This window comes from Furipterus horrens, unplaced genomic scaffold (assembly GCF_987537825.1).
Source record: "Furipterus horrens unplaced genomic scaffold, mFurHor1.1.pri manual_scaffold_8, whole genome shotgun sequence".
NCBI classification, from domain to species: Eukaryota; Metazoa; Chordata; class Mammalia; order Chiroptera; family Furipteridae; genus Furipterus; species Furipterus horrens.
This window is the reverse complement of record NW_028327178.1, coordinates 100951295-100979029: the sequence shown is the minus strand read 5'-3', so window position 1 is coordinate 100979029 and position 27735 is coordinate 100951295. Positions and strand designations below refer to the sequence as shown.

At 48.8% G+C, this 27735-nt stretch overlaps 2 protein-coding genes across 3 annotated transcripts in view; both read left to right on the top strand.

Annotated features, from left to right (window-relative positions):
• Positions 1-13650, top strand: part of SLC13A3 (solute carrier family 13 member 3) — a 60601-nt gene extending 46951 nt beyond the window's left edge. For both annotated transcript variants that reach the window (XM_090286509.1, XM_090286508.1), the window contains 4 exons: positions 154-266; positions 7603-7764; positions 10147-10284; positions 12048-13650. In XM_090286509.1, the coding sequence (XP_090142635.1) occupies positions 154-266; positions 7603-7764; positions 10147-10284; positions 12048-12212 (578 nt within the window). In that variant the 3' untranslated portion in view covers positions 12213-13650. The remainder of the gene's footprint in view (positions 1-153; positions 267-7602; positions 7765-10146; positions 10285-12047) is intronic.
• A 6209-nt stretch (positions 13651-19859) lies between these two features.
• OCSTAMP (osteoclast stimulatory transmembrane protein) lies at positions 19860-27037 on the top strand. Its single transcript, XM_090285309.1, has 3 exons — positions 19860-19903; positions 22420-23410; positions 26681-27037. Exons 1-3 carry the CDS (start codon positions 19860-19862, stop codon positions 27035-27037), a joined length of 1392 nt encoding a protein of 463 aa, XP_090141435.1.
• The last annotated feature ends 698 nt before the right edge of the window (positions 27038-27735 follow it).

Here is a 27735-nt window from a genome sequence, read left to right as displayed (position 1 = left end):
CCCACCACGAGGCCGCGGGTTTTCCCCTAAAGCTCCAGAATCTGATGCTGGAGCCCCATTGTGGCTTCCTGGAGAACCCTGAGTGTCCCCACAAAGACAGGGCTGCAGGGCCTGGGGGCTGGTCCTCAGAACGAGTGTCTTCTCTCTGCCCAGCTCCCAACACAGAGACAGAGCCCCTGCTGACGTGGAAGAAGGCCCAGGACACCATCCCCTGGAATGTCATCCTTCTCCTGGGAGGGGGCTTCGCCTTGGCCAAAGGCTGTGAGGTAAGAACGGCAGGTGCGCTGCAGGCCTGGGGAGGTACGAGCAGGTCCCGGCCCAGCTGCGGGCTCAGCCTAAGAGCCAGGGACGCCAGGGGCCCAGCAGGCGCCACCTCATTTGCCAACTGGAATAATCAGAGTTCCCATTTCAGTGCCTGGTGCTGTGGAGAAAGAGAGCGATAACGTGTGATCTGGACCCTCAAGGAGTGCACAGTGAACAGAACACTATAACTAGTACCAATGACGTCATGACCCTCAGAGTTCTGTGAGCACAGAGGAACAACACCACCACACCATGCTCACCCTCTCCAACGTGCTTTACATAGATTAACTGATTTCAGCCTCCCAACAAGCCTATGCGGTGCATGCCATCATTATCTCCATCCTATAGATTAGGAAACGGAGGCACAGAGAGGTAAAGTAACTCGCCCAAGGTCACACAGCTGTGTACTCAAGATTAGAATCCAGGTCGTCTGGCTCTAGAGTGTGCATTCTTAGCCACTATAATATAAATGTTAGATATTTTTACTATTAATTAATTATCAGTGTTATTCTAGAGGGTTCTGTGAGTTCAGGGACTAGAGGGAGGCGAGGGAGGCACTGAGGTTGCGGGATTTCAGGAGACGCTCACTCTCAGGGGAGCAGCCTCAGTGTCTCGCATGTGGCGTAACGTATTATCTCACTGAATCCTCACACGGATCCTAGGGTCCCCGTAATATTTTAGGCTCCCACTTTACAGGTAGGAAAACTGAGTCATGGGAAAACTCATCAAGCCTCATAAAATCCCACTCTGCTAGGAGCTGGGGTTTGAACTCCTGTCAATGTCATTTCAGAGTCCAGGCTTCCAATGGCTCGGGTGGTCTCAAGAACTTCCCAAGTGCCAGGCACTGCTCGAAGCATTTTGTAAATACTGACCTCATTGATCTTCATATACGCACCTGAAGTTAATGCTGTCACTGCCCCATTTGAAAGATGAGGGAACAGAGGCAACTTGGAGCTCTATAGCTTGCCTACGTTTGTGCAGACAGGGGATGGCAGGGCCAGGATTTCAACACATAGGTGATGGTGCCAGCCCCGCCCCCCCTACCCCCCACCCCTACATGGCTCCATGTAAGCCCACACATTCAAAAGCACACCAGTCAAGGAGCAGTCTAAAATTAAGGTAAAGGAAACCTGCAACTATTTCTCAGATTGCTCTCTTTTTAAGTTCAATTTGAAATTTCAGATTCAAATAGTGTTACAGTGTGAGACATCTATTAAGGTATATACCATTCAGAAGCCCAGGCTTGGGGATCTGAGTACCTGGATTCAAATCTGAGCTCATCACCCCCCACTGGGGCACTTCAGGCAAATTCCTTAACCTCTCTGAGTGCCTGTTTTCTCACTTATGAGTTGGCTCAAAGTTCTCACTCCATAGGGTTGTTGGAAGCAATGGAAGAAGATAATGCTGGTGCAATCCATAGCACATAGTAAGTGCTGAGAAGTCCCTGGGCACTAGCCATGCCGTGGTGAGTGCAGGTTTTGCTTCCAGGAAGCAGACTCTGAGGTGGAGAAGCAAGCCGGGGGTTTTATTAGGTTATTTGGTGACCTTGAGGTCACCTCCTGTGGCAAGGGGAGAAATACAGCTGTGAGGCAGACCCCACAAAGCCCCCACCAAACCCCTAAAGATCGCCAGGCTGAGATAGCCCTTCAGAGACATCCCAGGTGGTTCAAGATGGCCAGGCCTTTATATCCCGCATCCCTCCATCATTTGTGGACACGAGCCTCCCCAGGAGTAGGGGTGACCTTGGGCAAAGCACCCCTTGAGTCTGGAGCTGACAGTGAAGACCATCTGCTGCCCACACTCCCCACTCTGGGGCAACAAGGCCTTCATGGAAGGCAGTCTGGGTGGCACATTTAGGTTCTCTACACAGCCACTCTTTTTTGTGAACTATATTTTTATTTTATACATTTTTTCCCCAATAAATAACATAGTTTCAAAAAGAACCAAAGGGTGGATGCACAAAAGTACTCTTGGTATCTCCATGTTAGGAATCCCAAAGACCAGGGAGGTTAAGTGACTGATTCTAGGTAACACAGCTCATAGGTAGCAGAGCTGGGATTTGAAGTGGTGCCTGTCTGATTCTTCTCACTACTGCCTCCTACTGGAGACGTATTAAGGAGGGCTTCCCAGAGGAAGTGATATGTTATTCAGGTCTTCAGAGGACCATGGAATGCAGTGGTGGAAAGCGTGGGTGTGGAACCAGACCGTAGTGTTAGTCACAGATCTTTTACCCTTTAGGTGTGTGCCTCGGTTTGCTCATCTGCAAAATAGGAATACTAATGCACCCCATCTCATAGCGTCATTACAATTATTAAATGAGTCCATACATGGGGAGGACTTAGAACATAGTCTACTTAGCTGGTTATTACGACTGGAGATTGGGGAAAGAGGGAATTCAGGATCAAGGATGACACAGTGGTTCTTGCCCTGAGCAGCTCTGTGGAAATGGTGCTCTTTACGAAGATGTACCTAGTCACCCTGAGGCAGGAGGCAGAGAGGTAACGCCACACCCCAGAGGCTTCACTGAGCTCAGATTGAGGTGGGCAAAGCCTGACTCCCAGAGGAGGCTGGGCTGCAGGACCGCTGAGCATGCTGGGAGGCCAGTCTGGCTCCTGGCCCAGCCCCAGGCAGCAGGCTGGGATTTCTGATCAATGAGAGCTTTGTGTGGCAGCTGCCCCCTTCTCCCAGGCCCTGCTGGTGTCATCCCCGCCCCAGGCAGCGCAGCCTGTCCTGAAGGGACCAGAATACTCTTGGCACATCCTGCTTCCTAGCCCCTGCCCAGTGCCCTTGCCAGGCCACAGTGGCCTCCTGCAGCTTAGGGGTCCTCAGATGGGGCCCAGGGTGAGTGCGGATGTGTGGACTCCCACATGCTGGTTCCGAAGGGCTGGAACCAGATCCCGGGGCTTACTCTGGGTTTGGGCAACTCGCTTACACCCACTGCATGTTCTCACAAGTTTCTCCTGCTTCAAAATGGCCCATGGCTCCCCAAATATTTAGTCCAGTCTGGCCTCCACACAAACCCCGTCAGCTCCTCTCCCTCTCCTCGCATTGCCTCCACTCCAGTCCCCCCGGCCCCTTAGCATTCCTCAGCCCCACTAGATTCATCTGCACCCCAGGACCTTTGAATTGCTTTCTCTCTGCCAAACGCTCTTCCCTTGGATATTTGGGTCCTTTCCCTTCACGTCTTAGCTCCAAGGTCACCAACACAGAAGGGACCTCCCGGCCAGCATATGTAAAGTCGCCTCCCTGCCTACACAGTCACTTTCCCTCTTTATCACTCTGCTCCTGCTATATCTACCCGTTGAATGGTCCTGTTCATTTGTGTGTTTACTGGTGTTTCTCTTACTAGAACGTAAGCTCTGTGAGGGCATCCTCGTATCTCTCTCATGCACCATGTCCCATCCCCACTGAGTAAATAAATACTAGCTGGACCCGACCTGTAGGATCAGCTGTGTTTGAGGATCCATGACATGACGGGTGTATGGATGGTGCCCAGCAGGGGGCGCTGAAACCAGGGTCTCCCTCCACCATGCTACATATTTCCATTGTCATAATTTTACCATCTCACGGATGAAAAACTGGCCTTATTCTGGCACTGTCATGTATATCTCATTTAATCTCCACCACAGCAAGCTTGGCTACAAATATATTGAGGTGATTGAAGGTCAATATTAAATCAGAGTGGAGCAAGTAGAAGCACGGGTCTTCTTCCCAGCCCTTCATTTCCTGCTGGAGAGCTGAGATTTGTTGCTGTTATTTTAATTTATTATTGTCGTTGTTGTTATTATTATTTTAATTGGAGAAGTAGCTTCATGAAATGATTAAGAGCCAGATTGTGAGCTCAAAGTTCCAATAATAGGGCAAGTCATCTCACTTAATTGGGCAAATGACAACTTCTTGGTGCCCCAGTTTCTTCAAACATAAAATGGAGAGTGTTCTAGCACTTACTTTGTGGGGTTGTCATGAAAACTAAATAGGTTAATATTTGCAAAATACTTATAAGACTGCCCAGTGTATTTAATCACTCAATTAAATAAACAATAATAAATCATATTCAGGGCTTAAATCATATTCAGTACAGGAACGGTTTTTACGAGTACTCGTTTAACTACCTTACCACAACCTCTTGAAGAAACCAAGGAACAGAGATGTTCATTAATTTGCCCAAGATCACACAGCTTGTGAGCAGGTCCTTGGTTTGAATATTCACCTCATGTATGCAGCCTTCTCTTTTTTCTTTTCTTTAATCAAATTTGCTGGATCTCTCTACCTAAGAATTATGACACAGAGTTTTAGACACACAGCTGAGCCGACTGTGTTTTATGAGTCTTGTAAGAGATTTTCAAGGGTGTTTCCTGTTGAGAGTCCAACTTCAAACATTTAACTTTACCATAACATCCTCCTTGTAAAGTATGATCCTATTATTATAAAAGAGATCTAGAAGAGGACTTGATTGAAGTGGAAAAAGAGGAGGAAGAGGAGAGCATTGTCCTGCCAGTTCAGCCCTCCCTCTGCCATCTGCCACATGACCTCAGGCACCTCTTGGCATCCTCAAGGGTCATAAGGAACACAATTTGACAACCACTGCACTGGGTGATTTCTGAGTGTTGTGACACCTCTGGCATCTCATGACTTGATGCTGCTAATGACAGCTGACATGTACGGGCACATACCAGGTGCCCAAGCAGTTTACCAAAATGCTTTATAGATTAGCTCCTTTTCTCCCAGTAATGAATGTCTGAGACAGGTACGATTATATCCCCATTTACGGATAAGGAAGTGGAGGCACAGAGAGGTTAAGTTACTTGACCAAGAAGTCCCAGCCGGAAAAGATTAAGGTGGAGAACAGAATTTAGTCTGACTCCAGGGCTCTTTCTCCTCGCCCTCTAGTCACACTGCTTCTGACCTTGCCTATTGTTGATCCCAGAGGTCCTGGCACACTAGGAGGCTATGTGTTTCCAAGGAAACAGAGCTTCTGATTCCTACAGGAATTGGAGTGGGCAGGTGAAACCCCTGAGAGTCCCCAAGAGAACCCCAGGCAGTTGGGGGCTCCCCTCTCTCACAAAGCTGCCAGACCCCCCATGGCTGTGGAAACTGAGCCAAGGGCATGAGTGACCACTGGGACGTTGGCTGGAAGCCCATCGCCCAGAGGTCTGGCTACAGGGAAGTTCTTGGCTCCTCATTCATCCACATCATTAACATTCCCTCTCTCCAGGCTCTCCATTTAATTGCACACCCTGCTGTCCATCTCTCAGCCCAAGCTGTGGCCTCTGGGAAAAATCAGTGGCCCCTTTTCACCTCGAAAGTTTCCCTGGGCCAGGGAACGGGCTGGGGTCTTGACTCTGCCATGTGACATAATTTCTAGGCTATCAGACAACAGTGCAGGTGTAAAAGAAACACCTTAATTTTACAAGGTTTCTTCTAAGGGAAAATAACTTGAAGCATATTCGTTCATTGAAGGTAATTTTAAAGTCAGATAATAGGGACAAGTGTATTATTTTATTTATTGAAAAACAGCATGCTGTGTTTGAGAATCCATTATGAAATTTTAAGTTCTAGATAAGCAGTAAATTTTCTTTTCTTTTCTTTTTTTTTAAAATAATGTATTTATTTGTTTATTTATTTATTTTTAGAGAGAAGGGGAAGGAGAAAGAGGGGGAGAAAAACATCACTGTGTGGTTGCCTCTCACTTGCGCCCCCAACTGGGGACCTGACGTGCAACCTAGTCATGTGCCCTGACTGGGAATCGAACCAACGACACTTGGTTCGCAGACCGACGCTCAATCCACTGAGCCACAGCAACCAGGGTTCAGTAAATTTTCTATTAAACATAAAAGAAATGCACAAAGTGTCATTGGTAAACCAAAGCATATTGGCACCAGATGACACGGGGTTGATAAAAGGGCTGTGGTAGGCACACACTTGATTGTAAATGTTAGGGGACCAACCCAGCTCTGCCTTCAGTCAACATCTAAGCCGATGGTTTCGTTATCTTTGTCAAAACAAACAAAAACACCCCGACCTGCAGGACAAGACCTTGTGGGTTTTTGCGCTATTGCTACATAGCACCACTAGGGGGAAGAAGAGAGCACAAGTTTACATCTTCCGCTTGGTGCTTTGTGGTCCTAATGGAAGTGTGTCGGACTCCTGGTAATTAAGGATACATTTGATGGCAGGAGGGTGGAGCTGGGAGAAAGTATACATATTATATACTTGCAAACAGAGTACCTCGTGGAGAAGTCAGTGGAGAGAGCATGGAGATGATTCTGCTGTATTGATGGCAGGGTGGAGTCTGGAGCCAGCGAGGGGACAACCTAGCAGGTCCTTCTCTATCCTGTTGGGCTCAGGTCAGCTCTGGGCATTGCTCTTTATATTAAGAGGGACAGTGGCAGACTGGTGTGTCCAAAGGAGGGTACCCAGGTGACAGGGAGTTTTGCAGGAGCATGTTAGCTTACAGAAGTACGTGGCCCGAAGTGTGAAATACATCTCAGTCATTACTTTTGAGTACCATGGGCATAACAAAAGCTCTGCCAGGCTCAGATCGTTACTCTGTTACACAGGGACAAATGTCTACCTTATAGGATGGTTGGGAGGGCTCAGGGAGGTCACGCATGCAGGTGCCTGGCACCCTATAAAGCCACAATAATGTTGATTGTTATAATAAATAATAATACAATGTTAATAATGTTAATATTTGTGTTATCATTTTAATAAACTTCCGTATTGATCATAAATATATTTATAATCATATTGATAGTGTTATATTTAATATATACTTGATATATATTTTATATTCTATATGATATATAGTATATCTTGTATATATTATGTGTTAGGTGCATATTAATATATAATAATTAAAAGATTCATATTTTATATAACCCTTGTGTTAATATCGTTTTAATTAATAATTGTCATTGGAGGAATGTGGAGATTTATCATGGAGAATCCAATTCCCCTCTCCTAGTTGAGTTAGACCTTACTGGTGCTAGACCCTAATGGATTATTTAGAGAACCAAATGGGTTGTTTGAGGATCCAAGGCTTTGGGCCCTGAGCCTATAGTGTAGAGAATAGAGAAGAGGTCAAGAAGCAGAGAAGCTGATTGAAGTCCAGGCTCGAATGTGTGACCTTGAACATGTCACTTACCCCTTCTTAACCTCAGACTCCGCATCTAGGAAGGGGCATCATTGTCATCATTGTGACTGACCCCAGCCCTCCAGCCTGGATCCTGCCCTCCAGAGTGGCAGCTGAGGTGGGCTGGGGTATGAAGAGATGCCCCTTGCCTCCCTCCTCTGCAGCAGTCGGGGCTGTCTCTGTGGATCAGTGACCAGCTGCACCCGCTGGAGAACGTGTCGCCCATGCTGGCCGTCCTGATCATCACTTCCGTCATCATCTTCTTCACCGAGTTTGCCAGCAACACGGCCACGATCATCATCTTCCTGCCCGTCCTGTCGGAGCTGGTGAGAGTCCTTCTGGGGACGAGGGGGAGGTGAGGAGGGGCCCCTGGGCCCCCAACAACACAGGTCAGAAAGCTCTCACCTGCTGGTGGGAACTCCACCAGGGGGCTCCCTGGTCACTGCTCTCTTCCAAAATGCACAGAAGTGTCAGAACCCTGATTTAAAAAAAAAAAAAATACTTCTTTTATTTTCTTCAAAAAATGCATAAACAGAGTCAATATTTTCAAAGTGACCAAATTCTCTCCTTTGAAAAGTTTTCTAGGAAAATATAAACTACCAGATTTGGGTTAAGCGGAAGTAGAAAATCTGAGTCATCAAATAACCATGGGAGAAATTCTGATGATGGCAAAGCTCTGGCTTCCCTGTGAAGCCAGGCTTCTTGGCACTGCTGACATTTGGGGTCAGCGGTAGGGACTGTCCCGTGCACCATAGGGTGTTTAGCAGCACCCCTGGCCTCTCCTCACTGGAAACCAGTAGCACCCCCTCTAAATCATGACCATTAAAAATGTGTTCAGACATGGCCAAGTGTCCCCAGGAGAGACAAGATCATCCCCAGTAGAGAACCACTGTTCTAAAAGTCACCAGCCCTGGAAAGTGGGCTGGGTAAGAGCTGGAACCTTCAAGAAACATAGTTGCCAACTTCCCCAAAGCGTTCCAGAGCACGGAAAGGTACAGAAAGCCATGTGATCCAGGTAAAAGGTTAGCCGAGCCCTAACACCAGAAATAAGCAAAGGGAGAGAAGGTGGAAAACATCACAAGCCCACCTCACAGGTAAACACAGATGCAACAAGCCCCACAAACCCAGGGTCATAGGCAAAGGACAACATGCCACGACCAAGAAGAGATTATATTAGAGATTTAAACACTGATCAGCACAAGTTTTACATTTGAATGGATTAAAGAAGACCAAACCGTCTTATTACTTCAGTACAATCCAGACTGATTAAATTAAATCAACGTTGCGAGTATATGCTTTGTATACAAACAGTGATATACCAGGCACGCTTGTCTGAACCACTTCGTTTTGTTTGCTCACTTAGGCATCAATCAGAATAGCGATCACACTGTAGTCGCTGTATTCGCATACGCAAAGATGCACTTTATTCTTTGTCAGTGACTGGAGAATATTCCATTGTAAACTGATAGCTGTCAATCTGTTAATCTGTCTCCAGGCTTTGCCAGGGTCCAGCAATGATGCCTCAAACTCTCCCTGTCTGTGCGCCTTTGATGCCATGTAGATATATTGGGAGAATTGAGATTCCTGGAGGAAAGAGCCTGTACATTTACAATTTTGTTAGATGTGGGTAAATCGCCCTCCAAAGTGAACGTGCCATTTTACACTCTCACCTGCAATGCGGGATGGGGATGCCCCTCCCCTTGCTGAGCGCGATGGGGTTTAATCACACCCTTCCCCAGGATCGGAGGGACCCAGCAACTGGGAGGGGAGGAGGGGCTCCCGGGTGGGCTGGAGCCAGCCAGGTCGGCGGGGGCTGCTTTGACTGGAGAAGACACTAGCAAACAACACATTCTTCCAAAATGCTGCTCATCATCAAAACCAAAACGTTTTACACACAAGGGGAGGATTCCCTTAGAGAGGCTCAGACTCTCCTATCTTAAAATAAAATGCTGGAGAAACAATCAATATGAATTGCAGATGCATATGTCATTGGAGAGACGTGACAAACCAGGGGCCCACTGACTGAGGCCAACCCACAGGCATGTTTGATCCACACAGTCTTAGAAATGTTAGCCGATAGGTGCCATCTTGATCCCTCCTTATGCCTGAAGTCCCGTCAGGCCCCAAGAAAAGAGGCCCAGAGCCTGGCTGTGTGGACTGTTTGGCTGAGAGAAGGACCGGGCAAGGGGCATGTTATTTTAGAGCATCTGCCTCCCCTGGGAACTTGTTAGAAATGCAGATTCTTGGGGTCACCCCAGGCCTGCTGAATCAGCTGCTCTGGAGGAGGTGGGGGCCAGCTTCCTGAGTTCTAACCAGCCTCCGAGTGACTCCCATGCTCACTCAGGTTGGAGAAGGAGCGTTCTAGGTCAGTCTCCCCATCTCAGACTCCCTGAGGATGCTACAGTGTGGCCCTGGAATGTCACTAACCTTGAGAATGTTCTCTCCGTCTCACCCTTGGTCTGGTTCTCTTCTTACCTATTTCCACGTATGCATCTTCCTTGTCTGTTCCTGTTTCTGGTTGCATTTCTCATTGTCTCTAAATGGGTCTTCGCCTGTCTTTCTATGTCTCGCTCTCACTCTGCCTTCCTCTCTCTCTCTTTCTGTCTCTGCGTCTGTCTCCATGTCTTTCCCCTTCCAACTGTTTTCACCTCCTGTGGTTTCTGTCTGGTTCTTTACGTCTTGGCCTCACCACCCGCTCCTGGGCCCAGGCCATCCGCCTGAGGGTGCACCCCCTGTACCTGATGATTCCGGCCACGGTGGGCTGCTCCTATGCCTTCATGCTCCCTGTCTCGACGCCCCCCAACTCAATTGCCTTCGCCTCTGGACATTTGCTGGTCAAAGATATGGTGAGTCTGGGCATTTCCTAGCAGAGCCCGGAGAGGTGGGGATACACTGGGGGGTGGACACCGGCGGGTGGGCAAGGCATCTGGGCAGGACTCCTGGTCCCCTTGGAACCCTCCCAATGTCAATGACAATAGGTCATTCTGAGTGGGGCCAGGAAGATACATTTTAGCAAAGGCTCGATGCTTACACAACTGCTGGAAACACTGCTCAAGAGACTACTTGCGGAAGTTTGCTTCAGGGACAAGGGACTTTCCCCTCTCTGTGGGCACTGCTCTCTCTTCTTGCCTGTTTGGCTAATGGCTCTGTGCCCAGAATCTTTAGGAGAGAGGAGCAGCAGTCCCCACCCTGGGACATGGGGGTGGCCCTCAGTGCCCGGCCAGCTGGAGAACGAGAGAGAAGCCCGGGGTTGTGGCCGTGAGGGGAACCCCCAGCTTCCAGCAGGGCTCAGCCATTGGACCCTGGGTTCCCTCTCCCCCAGGCTCCTTGCTAAGTCCGCCCCTCCCTTTCTTCCCCATCCTGCTGCCTCTTCCCCTTCCACCCCTGCCTGGCGCATTTGTACGCTGGCCGCTCAGAATGTAAACAACCCTTCCCAAGCTGGGGCAGCCAGAGGCAGGAAGAGATCCCAGAGCAAACGGTGTAACATATAAGCGTTAATTTAAGTAACTAAGTAATACAATGGAACTAAGCAGGCATTTTGAAAGGAAGAGCCAACCCTTCTCCCAGTTCCCCCAAAGCTGCTAATCCTCCAAACTTGCCAGGGGCATGAGGACCCCCTGAGTCAGAGGCAGGCCAGTACAGCGCAGTTTCCTGGCCTTGCCACGCGCCCTCCCTTCACTGTGTGTGATACACTTTCCGTTGAACCACCCAGGCTAATATTCTTTTCACAATTTTGCAAACCAACTTACATTAAAAAAAAACAACAGTATTTAGAAAGGAAAGTTAGCAATTCACATGTAAATGGAAACCAGTAGGCATGCCATTAAAGACAAGTCTAAAAATAAATGCAAAGGAAAACAAAGCAAAATAATGAAACTGCCCCCAATAACAGTTTCCTGGAGAAGGTTCTGACCCCAGAGTGTTAAAGGGGCAACTGGAGAGGAGGAGAGACCCGTTAAGGGCATGGTAGCACCTAAGGGAGACTTGCTTTTGGAGGACATGATGCGAAAAGGAATTGAAAAGGGAGTAACTTGCTCACTGTGTGGTCCGCGTCTGAATGGCTAGGGTGGAACCATCAGAAAACCCAGCTGGGAAACAGGGGTTTCAGCCCAAATTCGAGCGAGGTCAGCCTGGGCAGGGAGCCGGTGGGCAGTGCTCTCTGGCTAGTTGAAGAGGTAAAACTTTCCAGAAGTAAAAATCTTCCCCGTAAACTAGTCTAGCGCTAACTGGACTGTGTGTGTGTGTGTGTGTGTGTGTGGTGTGTGTGTGTGTGGTGTGTGTGTGTTGGGGTGGGAATCGTTTCATGATCCTCTCAAGTTGTGTGGCTGTGGATCAGCCAACTTCTCTGAGCCTCATTTTTCTCCTCTCTAAAATGGGAAGAAGAAGAAGAAGAACCACGCTGGTAGGGTTGCTTTCAGGTTTAAACACCCCGATGAGAGCGGCAAAGCACAGCGCCTGGCGCCTGGAAACCACTCACTGAATGGGGACGTTGGCCGTCTTTGAGCCACAGCCCAGGGTGGTGTGACGATGGAAGGGTCTTGGGTTTGGGTGAATGACCTTGGGGTTTTTCCATCTATACGCTGGGTCTTGAGCCTGCGCTCTGTTCCAGGTACGCACCGGCTTCCTGATGAACCTGATAGGCGTCCTGCTGCTCAACATGGCCATCAATACTTGGGCACAGACCATCTTCCAGCTGGGCACCTTCCCGGACTGGGCCAAAGTCACAGCACCACCAAGCACACTTGTGGCCAACGACACATTACGGACCCTCTGAGTCCTCCTTGGAGACTCTTCTTGGCCTGGGCCCTCCCAGAAGGCTTTTGCCACCCCCTGCTGTTAGGATCAGGCAGGATGGTCAAGCAATTCTCTGTGATCCAGAATGCAGCTCGCAAGAGTGACCTCCAGTGGTCCACTTGGGTCAACAAGTTTGTTATCTAGGACACCTGCTCCTCTCTCGTGCAGTTCAGGGCCCAGATACTTCCCAGACCTGCTGCCTGAGAAACAGGCTCCTTTACCTCTGAGCTGGAACATGGTTAGGATGCAAGAGGGCCCAATGTCAGCAACAACAAGCAAATCTAGAATAGCATTTGTCCTGAACAGTTGGGATGAGAAGCTCTCCATCCCCATGGGCGCAGCCAACATTCCCCACTGGCTTCTGTGGTTGCCCTCTAAAGAGACCATCTTGTCCTTAGGGGTCACCTTCCTTGGAGAGGCTTTGGGGCTGCCGTGTTCCTTCCAGTCCACTCGTTTCAGCTGTTCACAGCTGGTGCACGTTCCGCTCAGTTGGTGCCCATTCTGCACCAATTGTTTCACTATTTCTCCTGCTGATATCCAGCAGCCAGGGTAATTTTCATTCGTGGAGACAGGGGGAGGGACAGATGGGGGCACAGGGGACATGAGGACTGTGCAAAGCCTCCTTGCTCTCTCTCTGGGCTCCCAAGCGCATCGGGAGAGTTCTAGAAACCCCACTGACATCTCTCCCCAAGCTTTTAGGATTCTCCTGTTTAATCTGATTCAGATTGGCCATAATTCTGGAGCTGGGCCAAGTCTGGGCCCTGCCCTCCCGCAGGTGCCTCATGGTCCCTCCAGCCAGGACCCTGCTGCATGTGGCCCACAGCAGCCTGCTTGGCTGCTACATGTTCATCAGCTGGTCATTACCTCCCCAACCAACCCCAAGTGGTTAAGCTTGTTTGATTAGCAAAGGCCACAATTTTCAGGGGCAAAAGAAAAGTCAAAAGATAAACCGGGGCCTTGCTAAGGGCCAGGGTAAAATGTCTCAGGAAGGCAAATATCATAATCCTCTTCTACAGATGGGGACCCTGAGACTTCCCATGAGCCAGTGGCTGGTGGGGGCCCCAGGATTTGATCACTCCTGGTTTCCGGCAGAAACCTCTGGGCGGCTCCAGTGAGCAGCATAGTATGGGGCCCAGCGGATGCTCCAGCAGTGTCCATGGAATGAATGAGCGGCCCAGCGTCAGCACCCCCCCAAGGGTCCCCACGCCTCACCTCTCCCCGAGCAGCTGCGTGGGCTGGGAGGGCAGTTCCCAGAGACTGAATTCATCCTTCGTACAGCAAGAATGAGTCATGGATGTTTCCCTGCAAGCAGCGGGGAGGCTGGAGGAGAGGGCCCCTGAGTTGGAGAATGAGCCCCGCCTCCTTCCCACAGGAGTGGACCTTCAGCATTTAGTCACAGTTACAGCCCCTGGGGGCGGGGGAGGCGCACTCCTGTGGGACAGGGGAAGGGAGAAGTTCATTCACAGAGGAAACCCACAGGACTTGTAACCAGATGAAGCATGATTTCAAATACTTCTGATCGAAAATGCTATAAAATAAAGAATGTTAACACCGGCCCTGGAGGTTTTTTGCCTTCCTGGACATAGAAGAGCTTCAAAGTCCCAAATTCCTGAGCTAGGTGTTCCACAGAATTGACCTCCCTGATGTCACTTTCTTTCTGTTCTCTCTGCTCTACTCCAGCCGCACAAACTCTTCTGCCTCAGGGCCTTTGCATGGGCTATTCCCGCTGCGTAGATCACTTTGCTCCCACATATGTGCTGGTTTCCTCCCTTTATTCGGGTTTCTGTTCAAATGTCCCCTCTCCAGAGAAGCTCCCTTGACCATCCGGTCTAAAATATCATCCTATTACTCCACATCTTCTATTGCTGCTGTATTTTTCTTAGCATTTAATCAGGACATTGCGTTACTTATTTTCTTATTTGTTAAATGTTTCTCTTTCTAAAATATAAACTTATGAGAATGTAAACTTTATTTTGTTCAGTGCTATAACTCCAATGCCTCAAACAGTTTTTGACACATAGTAAGTGCATAGTAAATATGTGATAAATGAATCTGTACCAGAATTGATAAGAAAACAATCTGCCCCTCTGACATGGGGTCTGTTTGGTTCATTTCCTTGCTCACTCTTCTTCCATTTATTCATTGAACAACGTTATCATGTGCTCATTCACTGTCCCTACCCACATGAAATTTACATTCTAGCTGAGGAGTCAGGCAGCAGGCAGGTAAATAAATAAATAAAGTGACTCTAGGTCATGGTGTGGGCTAAGCAGAAAATGAAACTGGCCAATGTGACAAACTGGCTCAGAGGTGACTTTAGCCAGAGCAAGTAGGGAGGACTTCTCTGAGGAGGTGGCACTGGACTGAGACCGGAAGGAGTCAGCCATGAGCTCATGGTGGTGTGGGAAGATGAGGGATGGAAAGGGTGGTACAGAGTCATTGGAAATATACCAGGGACTCATGCCTGGAATATACAAGGAAGTCGGGAGAGACAAAAACAAAACAAAACCCCTGTTTTAGTTACCTGTGGTTACACAACAAATCACCCCACAAAACCAGGGCTTTAAAACACAATGGATTGGCTCATGTTTCTGCATTTGGACAGAGTTCTGCAGGCTTGGTTTCATCCCGGCTGCACTTACTGTGGCCGGGGCCACTCCGCTGGGAATTTGGCTGGAGCTGGGATGTCCACCATGGCTGTGGACCCACCAGGGTCACATGTGGCTTCTCCAGGAGTCTAGCCTGGACCTCTGTACATGACAGTAAGCTTCTAGGAAGGCAAAAGCAGAAGCTACAAGACTCCTTCAGGCCTAGACTTGGGACTCCAAGAACATTAGTTCTTACATATCCTGTTGGTCAAAGCAGATCACAGGTTGTCCTGGTTCAAGGGCAGGAAGTAGACTCCACTTCTTGTTGGGAGGAGTAGCATCCACATACAGGGGAGAGGATGGTTGGCCCCTGTCTTTGGAAGTCTTCTACCATAACACCCAAGAGTAAATTGAGTGAACGATATAAATATGCCGTTCTGAAAATGAATATCTAAGTGGCCAGCAGGTCCGTAGAAAAATGCTCAAACCCACTTGTAATCAGATAAATGCAAGTTACACCCATCAGATAGGCAAAAACTAGAAAAGTGGGCAAAAAGTGGTGGTGAAATGGGAGGAAACAGAGACCCTGTGCTCTGCTGCTGAGGCATTAACCTGTCGCGGGCAGTCCGGCAAGGCGCCAGGGGGCGCTTGTTATCTGCGGTCTCTGCGCCCCTTTCTCCTGCTCCTGGGTTTATCGCTCAGCAAAATGGGTCCCTAAGGAGAATGATGTGGGAGGATGTTCATGCCATTGTTGTTTGAGGGACCAAGGAGCTGGAGGCCACCTGGGTGACCATCCCTGGTGGGGCTGTTTAAATGAAATATGGAGGAAGCGCACTGTGAAAAATATGGCGCCATGGAAGTGATGAGCCAGAGGTACAGAAGGGGGTGAGACAGACTCCTATCCCAGTGCGGCAGGGCGGGGCAGCAGCAGCTTGACAGTTGTTCGTATAGAAAATGATACAATAATTAGTAAATCATAATGCAAGAATGAACTCTGTGTTTCACGTGCTCACAACTGGAAATCTACTTTTGCCCCATATCAAAAATTTATATAGAGTCAGCGGGCAGAGGAACGGAAGCACTGATGGTAAATGAAAAAAAAAACAAAACAAAACTGAATATAAAAGCCATTGAATGAAGCGTTGAATGAGCCACGTTGGACTCTTGGCTCCACCCCCAACACACTTAGGACCTTAACCACGTCCTTGACCATTGTGGACTTTGGTTTCTGCATGTGAGAGAGGAGAGTGTGTAGTCAGGGTCTCAAAAGGAGATATAAGCACATAAACTAGCTACTCTGAGGACAGTTAGCAAAAGGTCTAGTTACAAAGTGTGGCAGAGGATAAAGAAACCACAAGGGAAGGCGCAGGCCCCAGAGGGCTGGTCCTGAAAAACCTCCAGCCTGACGTCTGGGAGAAAGAGAAGCCTAGCAGGAGCTGGCATCTTTAGTCCTGGGGCACATCCACTCTTGATGATCCCATGGGGAAAGGGATGCCCTGGGTCTCCCTCTCCTCCCTTACTCAGCTTTTCTGCTGGGGCTCCCCACTGGCCAAACCTAACTGTATTGGTCCGAGTTCTCCAGAAAAACAGAGCCAACAGGACGTGTGTGTATGCATGTATACCAGGAAGTAGCCCAAAAGCAGTCTGCTGGCAGAACTCCCTCTCGCTCAGGGGAAGGCAGTCTTTTGTCCTATTCAGGCCTTCGACTAATTAGATCAGGCCCGCCACATTATGGAGAGCAATCGGCTTAACTTAAACTCCATTGATTGAAGTTTAAATTTCACCCAAAAGCACTCTCATAAAAACATCTAGAATCGTGTTGGACCAAATACCTGGGCCTGGCCAAGGTGATACATAAAATTAACCATCACACCAACAGAAGCCAAAATGCAAGGGAATCCTTTGCTGCAGCCCCTCCAGGTCCACCTCTGGTGGCACAAGGCAGGGAGGAGAGAGGGATGAGTGAATCTGGAGGGGCAAGCTGAGAAAATGTGGCATGGAAGGTTGAGACCATATCAGAGCTTGCAAAGTAATGGTCCCCAGGACTACCTCCAGCCCACAGGCAGGTTCCCCCTTCCCCTGCCTCCCATGAGTTTTAAACTATTCATTTATTGCTAATACTTTAAATTCAGAAGATTTCACATTAAAACATGAATTTATGGTTCTCTTGGAAAAGAAAATACCAGAAGATCTGGCAACATGGGACCTCATTGCTGTCTGGCAACAATTGTTTGGAGGGAGAACCTGTTTGCCACAGTCCCCACCACTCCTGAATGTATTACACTGGCTCTCTTCGTTTGATTCTGTCACCTTCCTGGTTTCTGAAGGCATTGAATCTATGACTCCTAAGCAACATGATCTGGAAGGTCCATTTTAGCTTTAGTGCTCACAGGTTCTAATGACCTAGAGCACGTACCACAGAACTTTCTGTGGCGATGGAAATTGTCTGTATCTGCCTTGTACAATACAGTAGCCACTTGCAACCGCACTGTGGCTAGTCGGAATTCAGATGGGCTGTAAGTGTAAAACATACACCAGATTTTAATAACTGAGTACAAAAAAGTGAATGTAAACTATCCCATTAATAATTTTTATATGAATTACATGTTTAAAGGATACTATTTTGGACATATTAGGATGAGCAAAATATTTTATTAAAATTAATTTCACTTTTTAGGTGGTTGCTAGAAAAATTTAAATTATATATATGGCTCCCATTCTGTTTCTATTGAACAGCGCTGTCTGTTTGATAAGATTTTAGCCACCTCTTCATTTTCTCAAACCAACCGCAGGGCAGTGACATTCTACACCCACAGGTGGTAAAATTCAATGACTCTCATACTATATGGACCTCTGATTCTGATTGTAGATCTGAGGGTTTACCACTTCCTCTTCCTGTCCTGTCTTATGGCTCTGAATCCTCTACCCAGAAATTCCCTTCAACAAAGCTGATTCTGTTTGGGTGATTCAGAAGCCCCTCCCGGATGTTGTGGGCCTCAGAGTCAAGCCAGCCTTATACAGGCAGAAGTGATGGCCTCCATGTGCTGAGAAAAGTCAAAAATATCTCCCGCCCCTTTCTTCCCTATGCCTCCATCTCTCCCAATCTGCCACACCCACCAGAGGCTTCAGGAAATGCCTACCGTGGGCCTTAACTCGTGGGCACCCTGGTGCCAGTGCAGAAACTGGGCAAATGTTGGCATCTTCCAGGACTGCTCCTCTCTGATGAGCACAGTGCCCTGAAGTTTCCTGTGTGGTGGGAGCCTAGTTGGGGGTCGTGCCCAGTGGGCATCAGAGGCCCGTACAGTCAGGTCTGAGCAGCCTGCGTCACACTCAGGCACAGCCCAGGTGACAGGGAGCAGGCAGGAGCATCTCTCTGTTGTTTACTAGGCACTCTGTGTACATTATTTCATGGGGTCCTCAAGCAACCCCAAGAAGTAGGCACTGATATTCTCATTATAGCAGAGTCCAGGCACGTTCAGAGAGGGATAGTGTATTGCCCAAAATCACACAGTACACACGGTACATGGAAAATCTGGTAACGTTGGGCCTCATTTTCAAGGAGCTTCACCCCTCGGCGGGAGCAGGTTAGAAGCTGCCCTTTGTGAAGGCGTTGGCACGTGGCCAGGCTCTGCTTTTTCCTTCTGGACTGCCGCGCTCCTGACCTTGGCTAGCTGGCTCCACGGACACGTGCGTTTGCTGCTCCTGCTCCACTGGGTGCCCAGTTCTCCGCACACTTGGTGCCCAGCCCGCCTTCCTGGAGGGGCTTGTGATCTGGGGACAGTGTCAGGCTCTCTGAGGGCCACAAGTGTCTTATTCAACTGTGTCACTTCTCCTATCTGGGTCACAGGACATACTCCTCCAGGCCTGAGCAAGTGACCCAGGCAACACATCCTTATAAGGGAAAATCACAGGGAGTCGGAAATGTCACCTAAGTGTCAACCTTAACTGGCCCATCCTGCAGAGTGGGGAACTGGGGGGTTAGGAGAGGCCTCCTGGAGGTCTTCCTGCAGGCAGTCACGGGGCACGGAGATGCTGGGAGAGAACAGCTGAAAGGGTACCTGCAAGGTAACAACTGTAGCCAAGTGCATACAGGGAATGCACATTTATTGAGCGCCTACTGTTTGCAGTGCCAGGAGCACCACAAGGTCCTCATGAGTCCTGTGTGCACAGTGGCTGACCGGCTGACTTTGGAGCAGGACTGTAGCATGTAAATCATGGTCCTACCTCTCATTAGCTGAGTGGCTTAGTTAAGGGACCTAACTCTCTGGGTCTCAGTTTTCTGAAATGAAGAATGGAAATAATAAATCCACAAAGGGTTGCCGGATGTAAGGATTCAGTGAATTTGAATAGGAACTGCTTAGGGGTGTGTCTGCTGCAAACCAAGTGCTCAATAGAAGTTAACTGTTTATCATCATTAGTCTCTTTAAAGAGAAGGAAAGTGAGACTGAGAGAGATAAGGCCCTGCTCAAGGTCAGACAGCAAGAGAGGGACAGAGCTGTGTTTTGAAGCCAGGTCCCCATCGGGCTAAAGACAGGAAAGGGGCTGGAGAGAAAGACCAGAACCACTGATGGTTGGAGAAGAGCCTTAGCAGAAGTCCAGGGCTCTCCTGCAGGTCCCCACGCCCTAAGAGTTGGGGCACCTAACTGTGGATGGGGAAGGAAAGAGGAAACTGAGCAGAGGGCTAGGCCTGGCACTACCACTGATGAGCGGAACGGCTTCCCCAAGCCTTAATCTCCTCCTCTGTGAAATGGGACCAATTCCACCTTCCTGTTATCAGGACCAGAGATGTAGCTTGGAAAAGGCTCTCTCTTTCCTCCCACACTGTCTGCCCTCCCCTGCCTGACCGAAGACGATGAGGCGGCTTGCCCAACCCCCGGGGAGGTGGGCCCGGCCGGGCTGGACAAGGAGGACTTCATTTAGGACAGAAAAGCAGAAGTGACAGGGTTTCCCCAGTGCTAGAGGACGATTTCTTCCACTTCCTCTCCACCTGCCCTCGCTTCCTAAGGCTGCCTGGCTGGCTCCGCTGCTATTCAGGAGGCATGAGGACCCTCTGGGGGACAGCTGAGCACCTCGTCAGGACCGGGTAGGTCTGCAGACCTTGGACATGGGGGCCACAGACAAGAGAACAGTTAGCAGTCAGGCATCTGGGAATGAGTCTTGATCTCAGCTCGGCCATTCGCTGGCAGCATGAGTTTGGGCAAACCCTCACCTCTGTGAGCCCCGGTTTCCCCATCTGGGACATGAGAGTGATAGCAATACCTATAAGACTGTTGTGAGAATTGCAGGAGAATATGCACACGAAGGGTTTCCTGCGGTGCTTGGCTCGGGGCGAAGGTTCAGTAAACAGCAGCTAAAAGCCTGTTGCCGGCACTGACACAGGCCTTGGCACCTGATGCGGCTTAGCACGGTCCTCCTCTCCAGTATGTTTATCGTGGCTGGTGTTTACACAGTTGCCAGGGTTCCAACCCTAATTACACAGTAGGAGGGGGTCTAGTCTCGAATGAAAATGACTTCAGGGGCTGGGAAGGCCCTAATTCATGATCTTTAACCTCAAGTGGGTCTTCCACGTTGCGGGGGCATGTAAAACATTTCCCTAATCCATTTCCTTTTCCACTTCCCTGGACAACTACATTTTATCTCCTCCTTTATCTTCAGGCTTTCATCCCTCTTCCAGCATCCTCACCATCGGTGCTGACCTCACTTCCTGCTACCCTGAGCAGACAGAAGCTAACACACCACAGTCAACAAATATGTATGGAGCACCCGCTACATGCCAGACACTATTCTAGGCACTTGGGACATATCAGTGCTCAAAAGAGACCAAGTCCCTGCCTGGTGGATGCTTTAGTAATAGACAATAGGTGACATGATGCAATTTTCCAGACACAAAATGATCCGAGGAGAAACTACTTTCATTGCACCATTTTACAGATGAGAAAACTGAGGCAGAGAGAGGTTACGAAACCTGGCCAAGATCACCCAGATGGTGAGTGGTCAAGTGGGGATTTGAACCCAGGCCTTCTGGAGCCATGCCTTTAAGCATTGCTGTGTTCGGTGTGTATCAGATGATACTGACCTGTAATTGCCCACACTTTGCCTGTCCATTCACCATCATCTGTACCCATTTCCTCTGCCTTCCCACCTGCTACTAAGAATGAACGGCCCCTGCTGCTCTCTAAGACCAGTCCCACCTTTTTAGCTCTTGGTCTCACCTCTGCCAGCCATAACGGAGGTCACGGCAGGGGTATTGCTTCATAGACGCCCCCTCTTGACTGGATCTCCCATCTACAAACCTGCCAGAGTTTCTTCCATCTTAAATGAGCCTTCTTGGTCCCATTTCACACATCAGCTACTGCCTCTTTCCTGACCCATCCTCAGCATTTGATGTAGTGGATCACTTCCTTCTTCTTGAAACATTTTATGCACGTGGCTGTTCAAACACCACATGGCCTGGTTTCTTGATCTCCTTGACTGGTTTCTTCTCATCTCTCAAACTGTTAACCCAGGAATGTGAGGGCTCAGGCCTTGGATCTCTCTCCTCCTCATCAACACACGTCTTGAGGAATCTCATCCTGCCCCACAACTTTAAATACCATCAATAAATCAACACCACCCAACATTATATCTCTAGCCTGATCTCTCCTCTGAATTCCCGATTCGTGTTTCCAACCACATACTCAACAGCTCTGATCAATGGCTAAACTGGCGACTCAAATTTAAGACTTGCAGCTGAATTCCTCCTCTCCCCACTCCACCCAAACCTGCTTTAACCACAGATTTTTCTGTCTCAGGAAATGACACTCCGATGCTTGCCATTGCTCAGGCCAACAAACCTTCCCGGTCATCTTTCTCTCACACCCACAGCCAATCAGTCTGTCAATCTTTTGGCTCTTCCAGCAACCTATATCCAGAAGCCAGCCTCTTCTTATAATTCCTTTGCTGTCATGCTTCAGTGTAAATTCTAGAAGGACAAGGATTCTTGTCTACTCATTCACTCCGGTTTCTCCAATGGCTGGCACATAAATGTTGCTTAATAAATATTTGTTGAATAAATAAATATAAGGAAAATAAAATAGAAAAGTTTCTCAGAGGTACACTGATCCACTCTTCCCTTCCCTTTGCCCCCACATTGTAGAGGAGGCATTAAAGTCCACACAAAAGGAGCAACACTCAGTGCCACACAGTGAGTCAGCGGTGAACCGGTGTCTTTACGTCTCTCTCTCATTCTCTCTCTTTCATCTGTGCTTCTGTCTTCACGACGCTTTCATTCCCTTGAGCCAATTGCCCTCACAAAATTGGAATTATGGACACAAGCAGCTCAGACATTCATCCTCACATCTCCGGGAACTGCATGGAACCTGGGATCTTCCCTGACGATTCCAGTGAGAATAATCCTAGGGAAGGCTCTGATTGGTTCAGCTTGGGTCACGTGGGTTTGGGGTGGGTTACTCTGATTGGCCCACCTGGGAAGATTGACCACTCCTGTGGCTAATGGGGAGGGAGCGGCTAGCAGATGAAGGGTTTGTGGGGCAGGGACATTGAGCAGACACCAAACTCCCCACCCACCTGATAGAGGTTCCCTAATTTTCTTATGCGCAGGTGCAGATTCTGGCACTTGGGGCTCTACAAGGCCCTCACCCCCCTGCAGGCTGCGTGGGTTGCCTTCTCTCAGCCTGTCCCAACCAGCTGTGGCCAGCTGTTGACCCAGCTCCTCCTGTGTGGTTCCCTGGCTGTCGCTGCTGCAGGTCTGGCCCACCAATGGCTGGTGTCCTCGCTGTTTTCACCTCTGGGGCCCTCAGCCATGGTGGCCACTGTCTGTGGTCTCCTGGTCTTCCTGGGCCTGGGCTTGGTGCCTCCGGCTCGCTGCCTCTTCGCACTCAGTCTGCCTACCCTGGGCACAGAGCAGGGCCGTCGCCTGCTCCTGTCCTGGAGCACTGCCACCCTGGCTGCCACTGTGGTGCCCAACGTCTTGGCCAATGTGGGCGCAGCTGGACAAGTGCTGAGGTGTGTCACTGAGGGCTCCCTGGAGAGTCTGCTCAACACCACGCACCAACTACACACAGCGTCCAGGGCTCTGGGGCCCACTGGCCGAGGCCTGACACTCCAGACCCAGGGCAATGGCTCTATCTTCCGGCTTCACATGCTCAAGGTCACTCAGCAGGTCCTGGAGGACTTCTCTGGCCTGGAGTCCCTGGCCCGGGCAGCAGCACTGGGGACCCAGTGGGTGATCACAGGGATCTTCATGCTCGGCCTCCTAGTGGACTCAGCTTACTATCTCCATCGCTACCTGACTGACCTGCGGTTCGATAATATCTATGCTACACGGCAGCTGGCTCAGCAGTTGCAGGAGGCCCAGGCCACACACCTGCTGGCGTCCCCACCAGCCTGGCTGCTCCGGGCGGCCCGGCCGAGGCTGTCCCCGGGGGAGCTGCTGAGCTGCCTGCTAAGGCTGGGGCCACTCACCCTGCTCCTGATGGCCACTGCTGTGGCAGTGGCCACAGACCACGTGGCCTTCCTCCTGGCACACGCAGCCGTAGACTGGGCTCAGAAGCTGCCTGCTGTGCCCATCACGCTCACGGTCAAGTACGATGTAAGTGTGGTGATGGGAAGACAGGTAGCAAGTCATTTCCTTGAGGGAAGGGGTAAAATTGGTTAAATCCTTGGCTTGCGATGAGAGTTTACTTACCTTCAAGCCATAGCCCTGGGATGGGCTATGAGACCCTGGGGCACCCGCAGGAGAACTTACTTAATTCCCACTACAATCCAATACAGTGGGTTCTGTTTTGATCCCCTACTTCAGGTGAAAATACTGATACCCAAGACACATTAAAATAATTTTCCCCTCAAGACCATTGTTTTTCATAGGTAGCAGCATGTCCTAGCCCCCTTTTTCCTCACTTGCAGAAATTTAGTCAGTTCCCCTTTCCCTACAAAGTTACTGTGAGCTTTAAAATGTGATAATCTCTAGAAGCACCTGGTAAGCACCATGACCCACAGGAGATGTTTAATACATACTGGCCATTATTAATAGCTCACACCTGTATATATCAGACTGGAGGAGGGCTCAGGAAGGGTCCAGATCAGGAGCCCACCAACTATGGCCCACTGGCCAAATCTTGCCAGCTTCCTGTTTTTGTCAATTAAGTTTTATTGGAACACAACTCTCCAAAGGAAAATTTGAGTAGTGACAACAGACACTGCATGGCCTGCAAAGCCAAAATTACTTACTATTTTAATAGTTACATATAAAATATTTACTATCTATTTACTCTTATTTACTATCTCATCAAGATTTGTGGTTTTTCAGTCTTTTCTTTGACCATTTTACTGATGAAGACACCGAAGCTCAGAGAAGTTAGGGAACTTGCCCAAATTCATCCAACCTGTGTGGCAGCCCAAGGCCACACTGCGACACTTGTGGGCCCTCGGCAAGGTCACGGTCACTAACTCCTTCCTCCATAAAATCTTTATTTTTTATTTTTATGCTGATATTGCACACAGAAGTCCATTGCATGAAACACCCAAAGTTTCAGACCCTGAGCTAGTAATCTTAATAGCTAACATTTATTGAGTACTTATTTAATGTAAGAAAGTGTTTTTCGAACTGCATGAAATGAATTTAATCAATTTAGGGGGTCATGGTCACCTTTTTTAAATGAAATAGAATAGACTAAAAATGTATTAGGGTTTATTATAGGTAATAAAGTTATGTACTGTTCTATGAAATTTTTCTTCAACTACAATACAATTTATGCTTGGAAGGTACTATAAAATGCTGTGGGTCACAATAAGGAAATGTCAGGCAATGTCCTAAGCATGTTATCTGATTTACTGTATTTCATCGTATCTAAGAGGCCATTGATTACAAGTCACACTACCATTTCAGGTACCATCATAAAAGAAAATGCTTCCAATTGAGCCATGACCCAATGCCTCCTTACCATTTAGAATTTTAATTGTATTCATATAAAATCGTTCACTTATTTTTAACATAGATTTAAGTTATCATACCATTTTCTGTATAGAAAGCAAGGAAAACAGTGAAGTAATTTTGGTTATGTTTTCCTGAAACATCCTCCCATTGAAGCCTGATTTTTCTGAGGGACTCTGGCTGAGTCATCAGTATCCCCCACTTCATCATTCTCCGTGCCCCTGCAAGCATTGGTGAGGCTCTGCCATTGTTTCCAGCATTTGGTCCCAGCTGCAGACACCCACTCTGCAGTTTTGATGCTGGCACCCCCAATCCTCTTAGACAGCAGGGGCCGGCATGGCTGCTGGAAGCAGTTGAATCCTATTGATTGGAAGACACCTCTTCATCTCAAAGATGTACAAATGTGGGAAAAAATATGAACCCAGAACTGACTAAATAAGATAGCTCATTTAATGGTCACCGTGGCCCTGTCAGATAGGAATTACTATCATCGTCATTTTACTGCTGAAGACACTGAGGCTCAGGGAAGTTAGGAATCTCGCCCCAATTCACCCAGCCCGTGAGGGGCAGAACCAGGGTTGCGCTGTGACTTCTGTGCCCTAAGCACTTCCCCTTTCAGGAACTCCTTCCCCCATTTAAAATATTAATGACATCGTTGAGGTAAATACAAATATATTAACAGCATATAGTGAAACACAGAGAAGGAAAACTCTGATTCCAAAAAACCTCCGCTGCTTGCGGCATACCTCTTCAGGGGAAAGGCTAAGGGAGTAAACCCCGACAGAAAATCCGGAGCCGGAGTCCCTAAGGCGGTTCGACGTTGTAGTCAACACCGGCAACTCCTGCGGCGCACCTGAAGCCAAGCTGTATTGACTCCGTCTTTCCCTTGGACCCTTCAGCTGCAAAGAGAGGGGGGGTCTGCTGCATGGGCAACAGCAGACCCTCCATATCACCCTGCCCAGGCTCTGTAGCTTCAGCTCCACTGGAGAGGACACTCCAGCGTCATCGCAAGATGTCGATTCAACACGGGAGGAGATAGATACCGTGTCACTTCTGAGTCGGACTGCACAACCATTCTCGGCAGTGCAGATAGACTCTTAAGAAGCTACACCATCGTCTCTCGAGACGGACAGCTGCCGACGACGATAGTGAAACATATGCTTCAACTTAAAAGTTACTTTTAAATTCTGATTTCAAAAGAAAGTGAATCATTTTCATAGGCCCCCTAAAAGTATTGTGGACCCAGCACTGTGCCAAATGGGGGAATTGGCTCTGGGCAAAGCCAGGATCCAACCCAAGGAGTTTGATTCCCAAGTTCAAATGGTTAACCTCTGACCCCCCGCCTCTGTCGGCACCATTCTTCTTTGCTCCATTATAACTCATGGAAATTGTAGAACCTAATGCTTATGCATAAGGATATTAGGACCCACCCTGGCTGGCACTGTCCCCTGGGACACGAGCCCACTGCTAGAGCTTAGGATCCCCATCTTTTAAATGAGGCTCATGCTGGGCCAGACCTCATAGACTCGTGCTTGTTTGATGGAACAGACATCTAAAGTATTCATTCACTAAGGACTCAACAAAGAGTTAATGCCCTATACACATTCATTTTCTTTTCCTAAATGAGAGTAATAATAAAAATTATTCTTTGAAGAGTGAATTATTTGATGACAAATATTAACTATTACTCTTCAAAGAGAGTAATAATAAAAATAGCATTTGCATGGTGTTTTTTATTTGGCAAAAAGCCTGTTTCAGACTCCTGATCTCATATGGCCCTCCTCAAACCCCAGACGGCAAGGATTACGTCTGCACCCATGTTGCAGACGAGGGCAGGGAAAGTTGACCCAGCCTTGCAAGCTGCAAGTCGGGGGGACAGGGAATGGCTGGAGTGTGTCAGTTGACTTGTCCTTTTTGTCCTTTATAAAGGCTGCATACACTGTCCTGGGCTTCATCCCCTTCCTTTTCAACCAGCCGCCTCAGGAGAGCCCCTTCCTCTCGGCCCACAACTCCTTCCAGTGGGAGCTCCGCTTCACCTCCCCTGGCTGCCCTCTGCTGCCCGCCCAGCGCCCCCACATGGCCGCCCCACTGGCCGCGGGGGTCCTGCAGCTCATGGCTTGTTCCACGGTCCTCCTGGAGACCTATGCCCGTAGATTGCGGCACACCATTGCAGCATCCTTCTTCAAGGCCCAGGGGGCACGGAGGGTCCACCACCTTCACGCCCGGCTCCAGCGGAGATACGACAGGAACTGCGGCCAGCAGGTGGTGCTGCAGACTCCATCATGATCCCCTACCCGGACCTGCCAGGGAGCACTCAGCCTATTACAGGCCTACTGCATACTGGACACTTGGAAGAACAGACAGGCCTGGAGGTGCCAGGAAAGATCTTTGGAGTCGCACAAACCTAAGCTGTAACCTTGGCCCTTCCGCTGCCTCCCTGTGTGACGGTGGGTACATTGCTGCATCTCTCTGAGCCTCAGTCTCTGCAGCTGCATAATGACAATGATGTGAACTACTTTCCACGTGGGAATGTGGTAAGGACAGAATGAAATTTGAGGCATCAAATGCCTCCATAAACAGAAAAGGACTATGCCAAAGGGAAGGCAAGGAAGTGCAGAGATGGCTCAGCGCCAACCCCCAGGCCAGGCAGGGGTCAGTCAAGGCTCTCACCTGAACCAACTGCCTTACCTGGTCAGTGGAGACTTTGCCTCATGAATGTGTCTAAACAGTCCCGGAACTTATTTGTATGCCCCTGAATCCTTTGAACTTACTGATGGTAATCTAAAATGGTCTTGATTTTATAAATAAATATATTTATTAAATCCTAAATTAGAACCGGGTTGCTCCTTTGCTTCAAATTCCTCTAGGAGCTTCCATATCAGGTTTAGCCCATGAAAATACAAGCCACCAGATTCAATTTGAATTTTAGATAAACAAGAAATATGGGTTTAGTGTCTTTGGGACATACTGTCCTTACACTAAAC

Bases quoted from the DNA above. Each gene is read 5' to 3' on its own strand.
- OCSTAMP (XM_090285309.1), top strand. From the start codon at position 19,860: ATGAGGACCCTCTGGGGGACAGCTGAGCACCTCGTCAGGACCGG. The intron at 19,904-22,419 runs GTAGGTCTGCAG...TCTTATGCGCAG, and splicing joins GAGCACCTCGTCAGGACCGG to GTGCAGATTCTGGCACTTGG. The intron at 23,411-26,680 runs GTAAGTGTGGTG...TCCTTTATAAAG, and splicing joins CGCTCACGGTCAAGTACGAT to GCTGCATACACTGTCCTGGG.